General features: G+C 40.5%; 1 protein-coding gene across 2 annotated transcripts; it reads right to left on the bottom strand.

Moving 5' to 3' along the window:
• Positions 1 to 93: 93 nt before the first annotated feature.
• Positions 94 to 16,399, bottom strand: LOC117533521 (nucleotide-binding oligomerization domain-containing protein 1-like). 2 transcript variants are annotated; one of them, XM_034197305.1, is made up of 9 exons: positions 16,278 to 16,399; positions 12,259 to 12,496; positions 12,016 to 12,086; positions 9,500 to 9,930; positions 7,730 to 9,362; positions 7,328 to 7,591; positions 3,028 to 3,456; positions 2,729 to 2,913; positions 94 to 463 (listed from the first exon to the last, which is right to left on the bottom strand). In XM_034197305.1, exons 4-9 carry the CDS (start codon positions 9,888 to 9,890, stop codon positions 171 to 173), a joined length of 3,195 nt encoding a protein of 1,064 aa, XP_034053196.1. In that variant the 5' UTR covers positions 9,891 to 9,930; positions 12,016 to 12,086; positions 12,259 to 12,496; positions 16,278 to 16,399; the 3' UTR covers positions 94 to 170. The 2 variants fall into 2 exon arrangements, with proteins under 2 accessions (XP_034053196.1, XP_034053195.1); XM_034197304.1 differs by having other exon boundaries at positions 98 to 639; positions 2,467 to 2,913.
• Positions 16,400 to 16,910: the final 511 nt, after the last annotated feature.

Raw genomic sequence — 16,910 nt, 5'->3', positions numbered from 1 at the left:
TCTCTTATGATTCACATCATTTCATTATTCTCAAACTGGTAGAAGACTGGTTTAGAATAATGACTGAACTGGGAATCATGTTCAGAAGTGAAGGACTATTGTCTCTTTCAGAAACACTGCCCATAATCACAGGTCTTTATATTTGTATTTCTTAAGAAATCCACATTATATCATAAAATATACATGATCTGTCTGACTGACCTGAGCTGTGAGATATGAGGCAGACACTGCAGCAAAGTCCTCACTTCACTCTCTCCATATGAGCGGCCTCTCAGCTTCACTTGTTTCTTCTCTGGTTGGAGTCTCAGCACTTCCAGCAGGATGGAGCTCCTTCTCTTTGAGAGGTCTATGATCCAGACTGCAGGAGCTGACTGGAGAACAGGCTGTAATGATGGAAGGACACTCAGGCCTGTTTCAGTCTCATAGTCCTTCAGGTGGGAGGCCAGATCCAGCAGGAAATCACCCTGATAATATTCTACATCATCAGGATCAGATTCGTGAGGAAGAGGGAATGTTGGATATGTGCACACTGATGATAACAGCTCCAGTGTCTTCTCTCCTGTCTGCTGCTCTCTCTCTGCTGCTGCACAGAACAGAGTCCCAAAGAACTGGACTCCTCCTGAGACTACAAAGCAGAAACTGGAAGGAGAATTGAACAGTTTGTTATCAGATGATGTCAACAGCAGAGAAAGACTCTGGGAGTGTTTCTGCTAAATGTCTACAAAGACCTGCAATCAAGCAGAACACAGTAAAGCCAATGAACCTCATATTGAAGTAACTTTTCCGTTAAAAGGATCATATCTGGATTTTGGAAAGCGTTCAGTAAATGAACCTTTTCACAAAAGGTGTCATCACTTAGCTCTTCTGCTGACTCACAACACAGACACTAATCCTGTTCCTCAAATCACTTCTTATTTGCTTCCCAGTGATTCTGTTCACCTGAGGTGATTTTACTTTGTGAATGCGTTGTGTGTGTACAATGATACTCCCAATATAATAATGTAAGAAGTGGAACAACAACATCTAGAGTCACTATCACGTAGAAGAGAACATCACATCATGAAACTGCTCACTTTGCTCCTGAGAGAATACACATGTGAATCAGAGTTTAGCAACACCTCCTCTGTCTCTGAGGACTTTAAGTTAGGATCGTTCATGTGTCTGAAGTCTTTACTCAAAGCTCACTATACAGTCTTTAGAAGTTTCATTAGTTTCAGTCAAGTTGAATCTAGTATCTGTGAAAGAGGTAGATACATGGAGTCTTACTTGTTGTGCCTTTATACTTTGAATTGCTCTTTATTTAAATTAAGAGATGCAACCTCTTCTATCTGTGCAATAACATTTGTTTTTCTTACAACTGATTTTTGATAAGCTGCAGAGATGTGTTAAACAGCTGAGAGCAGTTTTATCAGCAAGTTTATTTGTGTTTGTATCAGGGTTTCCGCTAGGATTTTTTCTCGCCGGTCAAATGTCCGGGCAGAATTTATTTTACCGGACACATTTGAAACTTACCGGTCATATTTCAATAATAATAATAAGAGTTGTGTAGCAGAGTTTCCGTTAGCAGGTAATTACCGGACTATGAGCAGATATGCTTCAGTTTAAAACTCAGTTCACGGGGCTCATTTTTATATTGCTTCAGTTTATAATCGTAACAGATCGAAAAATGCAGCTTCATTTTTCAATAAATGATTCCACAAACAACAAACAACATAATTATTACATTCAAACAAACTACTTGTAGTAGATAACGTACATTATTCAAAAGTTTACATTAACTTTGAATAATAACACGGGAGAAACGGATGCTCTCTTTTCCCCTCTCCCTCTCTCTCTCCTGACAGCCCGTCAGTTTCTCATGCAGCTCGCTAAACAGAGGGCGGGGCTTCAGGTGATTATGCAGAGCTGCTTGTCTCTGTCAGACTCAGCAGCTGATCTGATCTCTCTCGCGTGTCCGGTTATACTTCACTCGCGTTTATGTCCATATCGATCAGATCCAGCTCTCCTGATCGTTCTTTATAGAGAGCACCGATCAAACTATTAAGAGTGAATATCGGCCGATAATGACCGGCGGCCGATCTATCGGAGCCTCCCTAATTATTACCAGACATTTTGACCGGCAGGTTTTGAATTTACCGGTTTTTAATACATTTTACCAGCTAAAAACCGGTAATTACCGGCTAACGGAAACCCTGGTTTGTATGTGTCTTTATTTCTGAATGAGGCATGAGCAAGATGGTGCTGCTGTCGCAGAGCTTAGGTTCTCTCATTATGATTCACATCATTTCATTATTCTCAAACTGGTAGAAGACTGGTTTAGAATAATGACTGACCTGGGAATCATGTTCAGAAGTGAAGGACTATTGTCTCTTTCAGAAACACTGCCCATAATCACAGGTCTTTATATTTGTATTTCTTAAGAAATCCACATTATATCATAAAATATACATGATCTGTCTGACTGACCTGAGCTGTGAGATATGAGGCAGACACTGCAGCAAAGTCCTCACTTCACGCTCTCCATCTGAGCAGTCTCTCAGCTTCACTTGTTTCTTCTCTGGTTGGAGTCTCAGCACTTCCAGCAGGATGGAGCTCCTTCTCTTTGAGAGGTCTATGGTCCAGACTGCAGGAGCTGACTGGAGAACAGACTGTAATGATGGAAGGACACTCAGGCCTGTTTCAGTCTCATAGTCCTTCAGGTGGGAGTACAGATCCAGCAGGAAATCACACTGAGGGTTCCTCTTAAAATAATAAGAAACTATGTCGGTTAAAGCTATCGTTTGATATGTGCACACTGATAACAGCAGCTGCAGTAGCTTCTCTCCTGTCTGCTTCTGTCTCTCTGCTGCTGCACAGAACAGAGGCCCAAAGAACTGGAGTTCACCTGAAGGTTCTGATAACTGAGGCACAAAACTGAAAACACAAGGAATCAAGAGATTGTGATGTTAGGTTTCTATCAAATACAAACTTTTCTCCATCAGCTGTGGTTTAAATTATGTTAAATTGAATCTGCAGATTAGCATTTACCTGAGCTGTGAGATATGAGGCAGACACTGCAGCAAAGTCCTCACTTCACTCTCTCCATCTGAGCAGCCTCTCAGCTCCACTTGTTTCTTCTCTGGTTGGAGTCTCAGCACTTCCAGCAGGATGGAGCTCTCTCTCTGTGAGAGGTCTATGATCCAGACTGCAGGAGCTGACTGGAAAAATGGCTTCAGTTGAATGACAGCTGAATTCTCTTGAGTTTTGACATGTAGATACAAATCCAGAAGGATGTTATGCATATCAGTGTTAAAGGAAAACAGAGAGATGAGGTTGTTCACTTCATTGTGAACGCTTTCTCCTTGGATGAGAGTAGCTGCTTTCAGGCATAAATCCAGAAACAGCTGCTTTTCTTGTCTCTTCAGTGTCTCATAGCATCGCTCCTGTAATCCTGGATCTCTGTGGGTCCTCCTGAAGCTGCATGATAACAGACACATGGGTCATTGCATTTACTAGAACTTTAAAAAATGTAATGTAAAACTAAGTTACAGCTGTTAATACTGTCCTAATGTTGAGTTTGAAATTGCAATATCTAATTCTAAATTGCTGAAAGACGAAATACGTCCCATAATTACTTTCAAAGTAAATGTATTCACGTTCAACATAAGAACGACGACTGAACATAACAGCACACAGAACTGTGTAAGCCAAAAACCAGAAGAAAAAAACTGCCTATCTGTGAATGTGTGTGTGTGTGTCTCTGTGTGACAAGAGCCATCTTCTGAGCTCTGCTCCCTTGGCTACAATCTTTCATTGTTGCTGTTGTAGGATTGGTGTTTAGCTACGGTATTTAGCGTCCACAGCACCTCCGGTTTTAGGGTTGATGTAGACCCAAATGTCGCCCGGAGGGAGTGGTCGCGCTAACCGAATATTTTCCGTCGATGACGGATTTTTTTTAAATGACGGAATAATCTCAATGCAGTCTGTCATTTTGACAGATTAGAACAAAAGTTTCCCCGCAGCGAGGCTCCGGTGTTATGCCGTCACCGTTTTATGCATGCCCGCCAACAAGGAAATGATATTGTTTCCAAACCGTACTTTGCCGTACAAATCATTGAAATGTCTGGGAGCTTTTGCTTTACGCTGTGCGCACTCCCGCGAGGTGCATGCATATCTCGGCGGGCATGCATAACACCGGCGCAAAGGTTCAGGAGCATGCTCTCGCTAGCTGAAGCTTGGTTGCTAGGTTACTAGCTGGGTGTTCTCCGATAAGGATCCTGGAGATGCAAAGTTAGTTTTTTTTTTCAATAAAAATTGTTGGGGGGAACTGAAAGGCTATTACCTATTACATTTCCCCCAAAACACATTTCGACATGAACGTGAACACCGAAACACCTTTCAAATCCGATCATTTTTAAGACTTTTCTAATTTCTTTGATCATATTTAAGACTTTTTAAGACCTTCAATTCTGATTATCAAATGTAAGACTTTTTTAAGACTTTTTAAGACCCTGCGGGAACCCTGATTACATCTGACTTTTTTCTCCTATTTTCTGCTGTGATTACATGAGTTTCACCTTAATGCTGATCCACATTTCAGAATGCAATGAAGACTTTCCCACCAAAAAACAAAGACATTTTTTTATTTTTTATTTCAACATCCACACTTACACAAGGATAAAACTTAAAGAGCCTGTGACAGCATCCCAACAACTGTTGTGCAATGAAATATTGGACTACTAGTCATCTCGAACCGTCAGTTTAAAAAAGAAGTTGCGATGATGTTCCGATAAATATCAATAATTTCGAACATCGCGGGGAAATTCCTTCGACTCATTTTGAAGTTTTGGGGGAAGCCGGAAGTGACGTCAATGCGGGAACGCTTCACTGTGCGGCGAGAGAGCCAAACACGGACAAAGTGTGTTGTCATGCGTAGAAATGGTGAATTACTGAGTTTAGGCACGTTAATAACGTTGTAATGAAGTTGACTACAGTATATTCATATTTGTCAGTGCTTTCATGTCAATTCGGCAAACACAAACATAAATGATCGTGGTGAAGATGATGATTACATTAGGATTAAAAATCGGTAGTGAGAGCTACTGAATTTCCTCCCGTAGGATGTGATATAAAAACAAATCGATTATTTTTGTAGTTGTAAACTCAAGTGGATGAAACTACATTTATTAGTGCTTTCATGTCAATTCGGCGAACATATGATACATTAAATGATCGTGAGGATGATGATTAAAAATCGTTTGTTTGAGCCGGTCTGCATTTCCTGATGAGAAAACAAACCGATGCTTTTTGTAGTTGTAGTACACCAACATGGATTAAACGTGTGGTTTTTTTCACCACAATGTTGGGGAAATTAATGGATAAAATGCACGGATTATTATTATTATTATTCCCACTCTGATCAGGACACTAGATCCACCGTTTCCCCGCAGCGAGGCTCCCCCCGTTGACAGCTTACGTGGGCTGGGTGCAGTGGCGGACTGGCCATCGGGACGAATCCCGATGGGCCGGTACCGAAGTGGGCCGGTCGGATAAGTCACTGCACATCCCCCATAGGCGGCGCGTGAGGCTCAGGTTTGGGAAGGCTAAATAACTTTTTTTACGCCTCCAACATCTATAGAAAAGAGATCAACTCAGTGTGCGGAGTTTAAATCTCTCAAGTCATATTACAGGATAAAGGAAATACAGTTTAAACTGCCGTATGCAGAGAAGACGCCGACGTGTCGCACTTATCATTCATATTACATCATCAATCAGATCATCGATCATATAATATCATAATATATCATATCTTTCCTTATCTGAGTCAGCTGAGCCGTGTCTGGCCGTGCAACACTCACAGTGTCACATACTGTATGCAGAAGTATTATTTTAAGCAACACATTATGTTGACGAAACACTCGAGTCAAATGTAATTAAAGTCAGATCCACTCGTGTCTTAGACGTGAACGCGCTCTCAGCTGGTGAGAGAAACCCTGGCTTGATTTACCGAGTTGATAACCAGCGTCGTAGGACCGCTTAGCGAGATCTCGTTTGTTGTTGTTAGTTTGTTACTCAAACATATCCAGGGTATGTTGAACTGGCTTCGTAGTACAGAGCACAGGTGGCTGGCAGCGCTAATGTCAAAGACACTGACATTGCATTATATTTGTATTTTACCAGGATGCAGTGACACAAATATTTACATATTTACATTTACTATCTACAGCACCCGCCGCCCCTGACATCCCCCACTCCCCCCGTTGACAATTTACTAGCGGTACCGAAGTGGGCCGGTCGAGAGTCCCGGGATGATTTTTAGTCCCAGTCCACCACTGGCTACATGACCGTATGATCGCCCATATTGACGCACCTAATTCCTAAACTTCTAACAGATACAACATAAACCGATCCTCCAGCCTCATATGAGCTCTCAGACACGTTCAACATTAAACTGTCATCGCTGTCTGAGCTTGCTGCTGTGTGCGCCATCGTGCGTTTACATGCAGATGCTGTGATCCTGAACGGTGCAGCTGGAGCGCTGTGCCCGCAATGACGTCACACATCATTTGGCGGGATTTGAAGAATCCCCGAGCAGATCCAGGAAATGGTCAACATTGAAGGGCAGATTAATGGTTATCAAAGTACAAATATCCAAAATCAGTTCAGTAACGGTTTTCAAGGAGACAATATTTACTCAAATTGATGGGTTTGGATGATGGGGGAAACTCGTGTCACAGGCTCTTTAAGGCAGTGGTTCTTAAAGTGTGTGTTAAAGGTTAGGGTTAAAGGTGTATTTTTTGCAAAGAAAATGTTCAGGTTCCCTTTTTGTCTCTCAGGGAGCTGGTTTAGTGTGAGCTGATCGCTGATCAATGCACATCAGCATCTCTTTCTCTCTCGGTACACACACTGCTGCTCGTTAAACGCCCGTCAACTTTATCGTAATGAAAACTATTAAAAGTTTTAGATCCTATGTTGTTTGACCACCATTTCCGCTATTGTACTAAAGGTTCATAAAACAATTTGTTAAATTGGCATGTGACTTGTTTTTACCCTCAAAGACCCGAAATCCAGAACTAAAATCTGAACCGGAATCCAGAACTAAAATCTGAACCGGAATCCAGAACTAAAATCCAAACGATCCTCAACCCTAAGTATTACAGTTAGACTTTTAATAATTCAACTGTGAAGGTGATTTGTCACTTTATTATGCATTTAGTTTTGTTAAATAAGAAGTTGCAGTTTTATAAATTATAATGTTTAAATAAATTCCAGTGAAGTTTGGAAGCTAAAGATGTGTACGTGGTTTGTGGGGGGTGAATCCCACCACACAGAAACATAAGCTTCATACCTGAGTGAGCTGACGTATGGCAGAGCCTCTAGCAGAGTCTCACGCAGACTGTGGCAGTCAGGGTTCTCCCTTTCCCAGTGGAGGCAGATTTTAACCTTCTTACTTATCTTCTGCAGGACTGTCACTGCTCTTTCAAACAGCTTTCTGTCCCCCTCCACTGGAAGGTGCAACTGATTTCCATCAAGGCCAAGTAAGGTGATGTAGTCCATCTCCCCTTCGCTGAGAAGGAAGATCTCCCACAGCTGCCGTGGCAGAGAATCACACCTACAATATGAAGAATAATCAGAGATCCTTTTCTCATTACTTCTGTTTATATATTAAAGGTTACAACTTTGAACAATTAAATTCTAACTAATTAGATGTGTTGTAATCTTAGCGGTAATAATAACTGCTCATCCATACCATTGGACATTTTGAAGGCATCCTAATAGTGGTCTCATTCCTTGTTGTGACATCGTGACGTCCTCAAGGTTCAGCGATATTTTCCTCTCCTTAGACTGAGTGATCACATAGGCCACAGCACAGCAGGGGTAAGGATCGAGACTCTCTTCACTGAGATCAAGATGGAAGTCCAGTTTTTCCAGAAGGTCAATGCATGCTTCAGGACACTGGGACTCATACAAGCACTGGCATAGGAACAGTATGCGCCCACTGTCCTCAGTATCAGGCTCATCGTTTCCACACAGACTAGGAAGGAATGTTGATATCACTTTCTTGAAGAACCAGTTTGATGTATTATTGAGCTCCTCAGCAGGAATCAGATACTCCATCAAACTAGGGCTCTTCTTAGTCAACAATCTACACATGTAAGGGATCAGATGTTTCATGTGTTTCTTCTCCTCAGTGACGCATTGCTGAAAAACATTAGTGATTAAATCTGGATTCTTCAAGAGCCACAGTGCTGCAAAAAACTCCTGCATTGTGTAATGGAGAAATGCATAAGTGGTTATTCTCTCAGTAGGGGCGACTTTGATAGCAAGTGGTTTGAGCAAGGAGAGGACACAGCTGTCTCGAAATGGACGTAGTGTCAAGTTCACCCGTTTTTTCTTCAGTTGCACGAAAAGCAACCTCAGCCAAGACAGTATCTCCTTACTCTTGCTTTCGATGAAGGCCTCTATGTATTCTGTGTTGCTGTTTCTTTCAAGGTAAAAACGGAAAATGTTGATGTAGATATCCGTTATACAGCAAGGCTTTTGAAAGTCCTCTGATGTCTCGAATGTAAAGCATGCAGCCACCATCAGTGCATACATCGGTACATGGCAAAGCGTTAACAACTCCAAGTTGCTCAAAACCCTCTCCTTTCTTTCACGTAGCATAGCAGATATGTATGTTTTTATGGTCTGCTCACTAAAGCCTTTCACTTCCACTCTGAGTAAGTCCTCAGAAGGAAGGTCTTCTTCAAGGCGGTGTTCATCAGCTGGTCTGCAAGTCAAAATGACCTTGGAGTCTTGTAGCAAATCTTTTTTTACAAGATTCCGCACTACTGGTAAAGACAGATCTGTGATTCCATCAAAAATGAGTGTAACTTTCTCAGAGTTATTCTTTATGTCCAGTAGGACCTCGTCTTTGCCTTCATCTGGCTCACTGAACTCATTGAAAAGAAGGTCCTCCAGGCTCTTGATGTTGGATATTTTTCTCATGTCAAAGTAAAACATGTAGTTTAGCTCCTCGTCATCTTTTTCTGTCCAGAGTTTTAACATTTCATGAGTGAGTGCTGTCTTTCCAATCCCAGACTTACCAACCAAGAGTATGTTTTTATGTGTTTTAAGCAGGTCACTGGGAGAAATGTCTGCTTTGTCCTTAGGGATGTAGGTCCCTAGCTTTTTACAACGGGTCATCCTGCTTTTCTTGCTCTTAAATTTCTTTATTTTAGAGGGAGAAACACTTCCTTGCGTGTCCAATACAAGTGACATGTACGACAGATCAGGCTTGTTGTTTTCTTCAAACAGATATTTCTTTGCCGTCCAAAACTCTTTTGATATTTTTTGTGCTTTTGACTTCAACTTTGCCTGGTAACGGTGGCACGGTGTTGGGGCTAAAATAAAAACAACAGTGAGAAGGTAAATAAATATTGTAAAGTGGATGCACATTTCCAGATGACAGAGCCCATCAAACACCAGCAATGAAGACGTGACACACTTTCTATATTAGTTATATAACTAAATGACATACCTTGTAGGTAGTTTTTGCCCATTTGTGTGTCTTCCTTGAATGGGAAGCAGCTGATCCAGTGGGGCAGGTCAAACGTCTCGCTCTCAGCAGAAGCTACAGTCTGTTTCTCAGGGAGAAGGGATGTCCTCCCATGGTTCCTCTTCCTCGTCATGTAAATAATTTCGAGGAATATATAGCTGGCTGCTTCCCCCTTTTTTATAACCCAGTCTAGAAGTGTTCTGTTTTTATTGTAGTCATTCCCTTCTGCTTGTATTATGCTGACCTCTTCATTGCCTAACACTCCTTGCTGATTCAAGTTCTCTAGAATCACTGACAGATTCTTTAATGTTTTCACAAGATGGCGCCTGGCCCTCCTGACGTACTCTACAGCTGACTGTGTTGTAGAAGCCATGTTTCATTACTTCGGTGTCTTCTGCTTCAATTTCAATGATCTAGAGAACAAAAGAATGGTTGAAAGAAATGTAATATGAACTCATGTTTAACATCCAAAACATTAGACCTAAAAGGAATAAAATAAATTCAGGGCAGATAAGAACAGCAGGGGAGGAGGATTTGGCATTAATGATAACGTTTTTCTCATTAGCCGCTTTCACACCAAGTACTTTGCCGTACTTAGTTCCCAGTACTTAGTCCCGCCGAACTATTTAGTCCTGGGACTGTCCTAGTAAATCCTGTTCACACCGGAATAAGTTCCCTGAGGGAGAATGAGGCGAATGAAGCCGCCGACGTCACTTCTTCTGCTTCGGGTTTACCGGCAGGCCGCAAATAACTTCACGGCGTATACAGCCACCCGAAGTCCCGGAGTCCCCCGGAGTTGGAGACTGGCTTCAGTAGAAGCTGCTGGGAGTCTTCCGACACCTCCTCATCTCCACCGCTCCCATGTTTTCTTTTGACCGTTGGTGCGCTGGGCTAATGCTAATAATGCTAATGCGAGCAAATAAAATGGCGGCTTCACAAAACCTTTTGGAGGGCGTGGTTTGCAATTCGCTCAACCAATCAGAAATTGGAACCTTTTTCTCCCCAGGAAAGTACCTGCTCTCTAGCAGGGACTGAAAAGGCGTGAAAATGTTCGCAAAAACAAGGTTCTAGTTCCAGATCTTTTTGGTGTGAACGCAAAATTCCGGAACTATTCCTGGGAAAAGTACTCCGGTGTGAAAGCGCCTATTGGCTCACTTCTTTAAACAGTCTTGACTAGTGTTGTCACGATACCAACATTTTGGTTTCGATACCGATACCAAGTCAAGAATTGCGATTCCGATTCTTTTTCGATACTTTTCTAAAAAAAAGGGAAACAGTCTTAAATGTAATTATTGTGCTTTATTTCACACCAGAACCAGAACACAAACTTTTAAACAATGAGAACAATAAACAAAATAAATGACAATAATTCGTATTAAATAAAATTAAGCATCATCTCAAAAAACTTTTTTGTTTTCTAAAATATAATTTTTTTAGCATACAGTAATATAAATAATTATTGACAAAATGTATATTGCAGATGTTAGCCACATTGGTAAGTTAGCTAAAAAGATAGCCATATTAGACAGTTATTGCCTCGTCAAACTACGAAAACTTTCGTTTGTCACAAAATAAATTACACTTGTTTGACTTAGATTTGAGGGCATGGGCTTGAGCATGATGTAATTATGTTATCTATCACATTCGCTAACCTGTCTGTCTTTAAATTCTTTAAACAGCTCTGGATGCCGGTCGGCGGGTGCTTAGCCAAGTCTGATGTGTTGGCTCCCTTGGTTTGCAGGGATCTAAAACATTTCTCACAGACAGGCCTCGTGGTGTCCGTAGGCTTGCCCTCACTGTCAGAGATATAGCTCAAATACTTCCAAATTTCGCTTCTGCCGTCTTTTTTGTCAACAAGACGAGGCGCAGCGGCAGTTACACGCACTTGCAGCCATGCTTCTCGTTTTCTCACATGCTCTGGCAGCTAGCGCGTGCACGAGAGAGGGGAGGGACTTAGAACGTGCTTGAGAGGGGCGGGACTGCAGGCACGGCTGCAGTGCACGCAGGGAGTGGAAGCAGAGCGCTGAACACGGCTCTTATTAAAACGGCGCTTTCTCACCGGAGTACTTTTCCCCGTCATTCTTAAAGTACCGATACTAATGAAACGGAGGAATCGTACCGTTTTTAACGGCAGGGTATCGCGGTACCTTTCAAGTATCGGTACACCGTGCAACACTAGTCTTGACCTTCTCTTAACTCTGTGTGCAATGGTTACAACGGTTTCATCACAACTCTTTTGCATGTATGAAAATGAATTAACTCACACAAAAGATTGAATTCATGCCAACAAGTTGTTATTGTGTCAGTAAACGTGCTAATACAAACAAAATGGATAGCTGTTTTGTCCCAGTGTGAACAGTACTAGTCAAAACAGTAAGATGCTTTTTCACCACCCGTCAACACTTGAAATGTTCTAACATACAAGACTCTGAACATATAAATCATCCATACATGTCACCAACAATACAACATGCGAGCTGTGTATTAGAGACACTTACACTGAGGCCTTTATGTCCACACTGATGAAAGACTTCATCAGATGTTGAGAGCCTTTAATACATGATTTTTCCTGTTGACAAAAAGAAGAGAAAAAAAAGAATCAATAAAATATAATCAAGTCAAAGCAGCCTGAGAAAAAGACTAAAAAGTACTTTTACCTCTTGTGCATGTTTTTCAGATAACAACAAAACCTATAATGTCATTTGAAGTGAATATTATTTCATAAATGTACGGTAACAAACCATAAGCTCTGTTCTGGGGAGACCTCTGGACACTGTGGAGGTGGTAGGAGACAGGAGAATGGCAGCCAAGCTGTCCTCGCTGCTGGACAATGTGTCCCTCCCCCTCCAGGACACCCTGTCCTCACTGTGCAGCTCCTTCAGCGACAGGCTGCTGCCCCGCGATGTCTCACAGAGAGAGACACCGGTCCTTCCTTCCTGCAGTAGTCAGGCTGTACAACCACCATGGCCCCTGGTAGACCTCACACACACACAAACACATATAACAAAGACTAGTAAACTCCTGTTGTGCAATACTACTTATGTGCAATATATATTTACCGTAAATATCTGTGAAATGTATACTACCACCTTTTATACTTTCACCTGGCTGCTCAACTGTTATTGTTTCTGGATGTAGATCTTGTAAATTGTGTATTTCTTTTATCTTTAACCATTTTTAAAAAAATGCATGATTCTTGAGAGATATTAAGCTGGCTTTGTCTCTTTGCTGTAACAATGGTACATTTCTCCTCTGTAGGACGAATAAAGGAATTCTGAAGACAGTCCAGGTCAATGCTGTTTTTAGTAAATATACAACATTATTTACGACATGGGTCTGTTAATGAAACTAGACACCATTTTAATTACGATGAGGGCATTACTACTATATATTTACCTGGCATTTGTGTTTTTAATATACAAAAATACTTGTGTGGATACTTATATGTGTACCTGTATGTAATTAGTTATTTGGTGTTAGGTGTTATTTTTTTTTTATAATAATTGTTTCATAATTACACAATGAGGTTCATTGTGTAATTATGAAACAATTATTATAAAAATGCTTGCTAATCAAAAGCTATGTTGCTCAGCTAAATTGCACAGAGGGTTTTAACTGTTAAAGAAAACCGTTAGCTGTCTGTTACAAGTACAAACTAGTATAGTTAATATTTACCTACACATTTATTATCCTTAAACTTAAAATAAAAAGGAACACATTTACAACTAGCCATTTCATTTTTAAATAAATAGCCGTTAGCTGTCTGTTACAAGTACAAACTAGTATATTAATTTAACGTGTTTATCTGTAAACCTCAAATACAAGGTAAACATTTACAAATATGATTTAATAAGTATAATTTCCTCTTTAAATAAATAGGTAACTGTTAGCTTTACAGTTTGTAAATCCAGGAGTGACAACCGTTAACTTTATGCTATATATTGCTTAAAGCTACAGTTAGATAACTTATTACATAAAAGACACAAACATATTCTGAAAATACTTACGTTACATATTATATTGTTGTTGTCATATATTGAATTAGCCTACATTTATTAGCTTTTATGGTTCTTTTTTATGTTAAAATTTAAATTGGGTGTAGATGCTTGCTAACGAAAAAGCTATGTTTCTAAGCTAAATTGCGCGAGCATCAAGAGGGTTTTAACAGTTAAGGAAAACCGTTAGCTGTCTGTTACAAGTACAAACTAGTATATTTACTTTAACGTTGTTATCCGTAAACCTCAAATACAAGGTACACATTTACAAATATGAGTTAATAAGTAGTACAATTTCCTTTTTAAATAAATAGGTAACTGTAAACTTGGCAGTTTGTAAATCCATCAGTGACGTCATTAGAACCGTTAACTTTATGCTATATGCCTAAAGCTACACAGTTAGCTAACTTATCACAACAAAAATATAACATTCTGAACATACTTACAAATTAATGAGTGACGTACACCTTATTTGGTTATTTTTCGACGCAGCTAAAACAATAAGACATCATTAACCTCCCATTAAACTGAATAATTTAACACTGGAGTTCCGTCCGTTAACGTTTTGGTTAATGTTTCCGTTACTGTCACATCCGGCTGTTCCTTTCAAAAATAAAACCGGCCTCAACCAAAAGCCATTAAAACCCTCTACCGCATACTGTTGCCCGAAGGCAACAAACCACTTTTTTCGACCTCACACTGGCCCCCTAAATATTTTTATTTTTTTAAATATTAACAATGTCACCTGACATGCTGGTGTCCAATACAATGAGGGAATTATATGGGTGTGGCATTTTGTCTTGGGGTGGAGCAGTCCTTCTGCAAGCAAAACTGCAGGGGACTCAGGGCCACCACTTGGTAAGATACATTTCACTTTTTAACATATTAGAAATGTACACAACTTAAAATAAAAAATACATGCATGTGCATGAATACGTAAAGAAGTATATTTGATTGTTTAAAGACTTATTATGTATTTATTAATTAGCTAAAACTATGTTTTTTTGTTCGTTGCCTCAGAGCAACACTGTGCCACTTGATCACTTTTTCCCAGGCAATATCATACAAGTGTGCTCAGCTATAAAATGATAAACCTAATCAATGTTTTTACCTCTACTGATATTTACAGGAAATGGACCCCAAAACCTGTTATGGGCAGAAGGGACACGGTCAGGCTGTTAGGGCTATTCCGTCTGACAGTGAGGACAGTGAAGGTCAACATAGGGTTAGGCACACAGACACACACACATAGACACAGGCACACACACAGACACACACACACACACACACACAGACACACACACACACACACACACACACACACACACACACACACACACACACACACACACACACACACACACACACACACACACACACACACACACACACACACACACACACAGAGACAAACACAGACACACACACACACACACACACACACAGAGAGACACATACACACACACACACACACACATACAAACACATACACACAGACACACACACACACACACACACACACACACACACACACACACACAACACACACACACACACACACAACACACAAACACACACAGAACACACACAGAACACAACACAGACACACACACACACACACACACACACACACACACACACACACACACACACACACACCACACACACACACACACACACACACACACACACACACACACACACACACACACACACACACACACATACATACACACACACGCACAGACACACACACATACATACACACATACACACACAAACACGCACACACACACACAGACACACACACACACAGAGAGACATACAAACACACACTCACACACACACACACACACACACACACACACACATACACCCACACAGAGACACACACACACAGACACACACACATACATACACACAGACACACACAAACACACACATACACACGCACAGACACACACACACACACACACACACACACACACACACACAGAGAGACATACAAACACATACACACATACACGTCACACACGTACATACACACAGATATACACACACAAACACATACACACAGACACACACACAGACACACACCCACACACACACACAGAGACATACAAACACATACACACAAACACACACACATGCAGACACACACAGACACGCACATACACACACACACAGAAAACCTTTTGAATTCATATAGAGTTGTTTTTTCTATTTCTTCTGAATGGTAGAAATCCTTGGTGTTTCAATACCCTCGTAGCACAGTGTTGCCCTGAGGCAACAAACCAACCGATGGTTGAGGGGTGAGGGGGGGTCACATTTTATAATTGATATAATATCAGGGACCCCTAAGCTCCTAAAACACATGGTGAAACATTTTTTTCCTCCCAAAATAAAAAGTCATGCCATAGAGGGTTAAACAAAAAAGCCAATTTATCACATTTCCACAAATCAAACGTTATGGGCCATTTTGACAAGTTTGGCCTGGTTTAATGCTCTGCTCTGATACCTGAGATATATAATATCTATGTGTCTGATACACTTTGAGCACAGTTGGGATATAAGTTGACTAAAAAACCCTGAGATCTTAAAACAGGGTGAAGAGCTAATAACTAAAGTAACACAAGTTGAAAACATAATTATCATCCACAGGTTTTGTCTTTAAATTAATGATTCCTTGTGCGATGATATCGGGAACACAAGAGTAGAATGATAGCTAAAACGCTGTTAGTACTGTTTTTCTTTATTAAACTTACCTGCTGTGTGGCACAGTGAGAGCTTCAGTGATTTCTCTCTGAGGTAAGATGTCGAAGTTTTTCATGAATCCAACGGTACAGCCTCGTGCTCAAATGTCGGAATCCTCCCTGGTTTGCATTACTTTCACTTTTGATGCATAACCACATCCTGTAGCCTACATTAACTCTGAATGCTTGTAGCGTCCTCTAATATCCACAAGATGCCACTATTGGACCTGAAAACAATCAAGTTGTTGAGCTGATGTTTTAAAAGTAGAAGAACTCAGGTCTTGTACAGTACTTGAGTAAAAGTAGAAGAACTCAGGTCTTGTACTTGAGTAAAAGTAGAAGTACTCAGATATTGTACTTAGTAAAAGCAGAAGTACTCAGATCTTGTACTTGGGTTCATAATCATAATATACACTGTATTTCACTCATTTAATGTTAATATACACAGACAATGGACAAGAAAGTCAAGTTAGTTGAAGCAGGAGGACAGAAATCACAACTTATATACAAAAAAAAACCTTCTGTGAAGTACTTAATAATAGCGTTTAGGTCTAAGATCCCAAATAATTTGGCAAAAAAACTCCAAACGTTATGATAAATAATGTTAAAAAATAATTTAAAGTCAAGACTAAAAGTAAGAATTCA

Source organism: Gymnodraco acuticeps, unplaced genomic scaffold, assembly GCF_902827175.1.
Source record: "Gymnodraco acuticeps unplaced genomic scaffold, fGymAcu1.1, whole genome shotgun sequence".
In the NCBI taxonomy this organism is placed as follows: domain Eukaryota; kingdom Metazoa; phylum Chordata; class Actinopteri; order Perciformes; family Bathydraconidae; genus Gymnodraco; species Gymnodraco acuticeps.
Note: the sequence above shows the minus strand (reverse complement) of the source record. Positions and strands in the feature narration are given on the sequence as shown.

Bases quoted from the DNA above. Each gene is read 5' to 3' on its own strand.
- LOC117533521 (XM_034197304.1), bottom strand. From the start codon at position 9,890: ATGGCTTCTACAACACAGTCAGCTGTAGAGTACGTCAGGAGGGCCAGG. The intron at 7,592-7,729 runs GTATGGATGAGC...TTCATATTGTAG, and splicing joins TGCCTTCAAAATGTCCAATG to GTGTGATTCTCTGCCACGGC. The intron at 3,457-7,327 runs GTATGAAGCTTA...GTTATCATGCAG, and splicing joins CCATACGTCAGCTCACTCAG to CTTCAGGAGGACCCACAGAG.